Source organism: Aptenodytes forsteri, unplaced genomic scaffold (genome assembly GCF_000699145.1).
Source record: "Aptenodytes forsteri isolate BGI_AS27 unplaced genomic scaffold, ASM69914v1 Scaffold47, whole genome shotgun sequence".
Lineage (NCBI taxonomy): Eukaryota > Metazoa > Chordata > Aves > Sphenisciformes > Spheniscidae > Aptenodytes > Aptenodytes forsteri.
Window position 1 is genome coordinate 2,527,550 of NW_008794731.1, and position 505 is coordinate 2,528,054.

Sequence of the window (505 nt, forward strand, 5' to 3'; positions counted from 1 at the left end):
ATATATATATATTTTTTAAAAACAGTGCTTCTGTTTTAAGAAATTCAAGTTAAGACAGAGTGCCTTTCACTCTCTTTAGTCATAAAGCAGATAAACGAGCAATATCCCAGCTGACATTAAAAAAACCAAAACGAAACAACAAAAAAAAAAACCTGCAGCAGAGACAAGTGTTCATGCGAGACAGCTCAATAGTCTAAAAAAAAAATTGTAAAGGAAAAAAAAAGGAAAAAAAAAAGGAACTTCCTATATCACCACTAAAAATAACAATACAGTCAGCAGGGGATATTAATTAAAAAAGATGCCACATCTGTACAGTTCTTGCCTCTGCATCGGCTCTTTTTGTTAATGTTGTTGTCTGTGGGTTTGTTTTTTTTTTTAAATTGTTTTTTTTTCTTCTTCTTTTTTTTTTTTTATTTTAAATAACGTGAGGTCAGTTTTATCTTCCTCGCCTCCCCCGTACATGTCCGCCAGTTTCTTGAACCTGGGCCCCCAGTCGTTAAGGAAG

At 33.5% G+C, this 505-nt stretch overlaps 1 protein-coding gene across 1 annotated transcript in view; it reads right to left on the minus strand.

Annotated features, from left to right (window-relative positions):
- Positions 1-496: 496 nt before the first annotated feature.
- The window catches only part of CDH4 (cadherin 4), a 185,508-nt gene continuing 185,499 nt past the window's right edge, over positions 497-505 (minus strand). Inside the window, exon 14 of the mRNA XM_019470656.1 lies at positions 497-505. This exon is cut by the window's right edge and continues 132 nt beyond it. Coding sequence (XP_019326201.1) covers positions 497-505 — 9 coding nt within the window.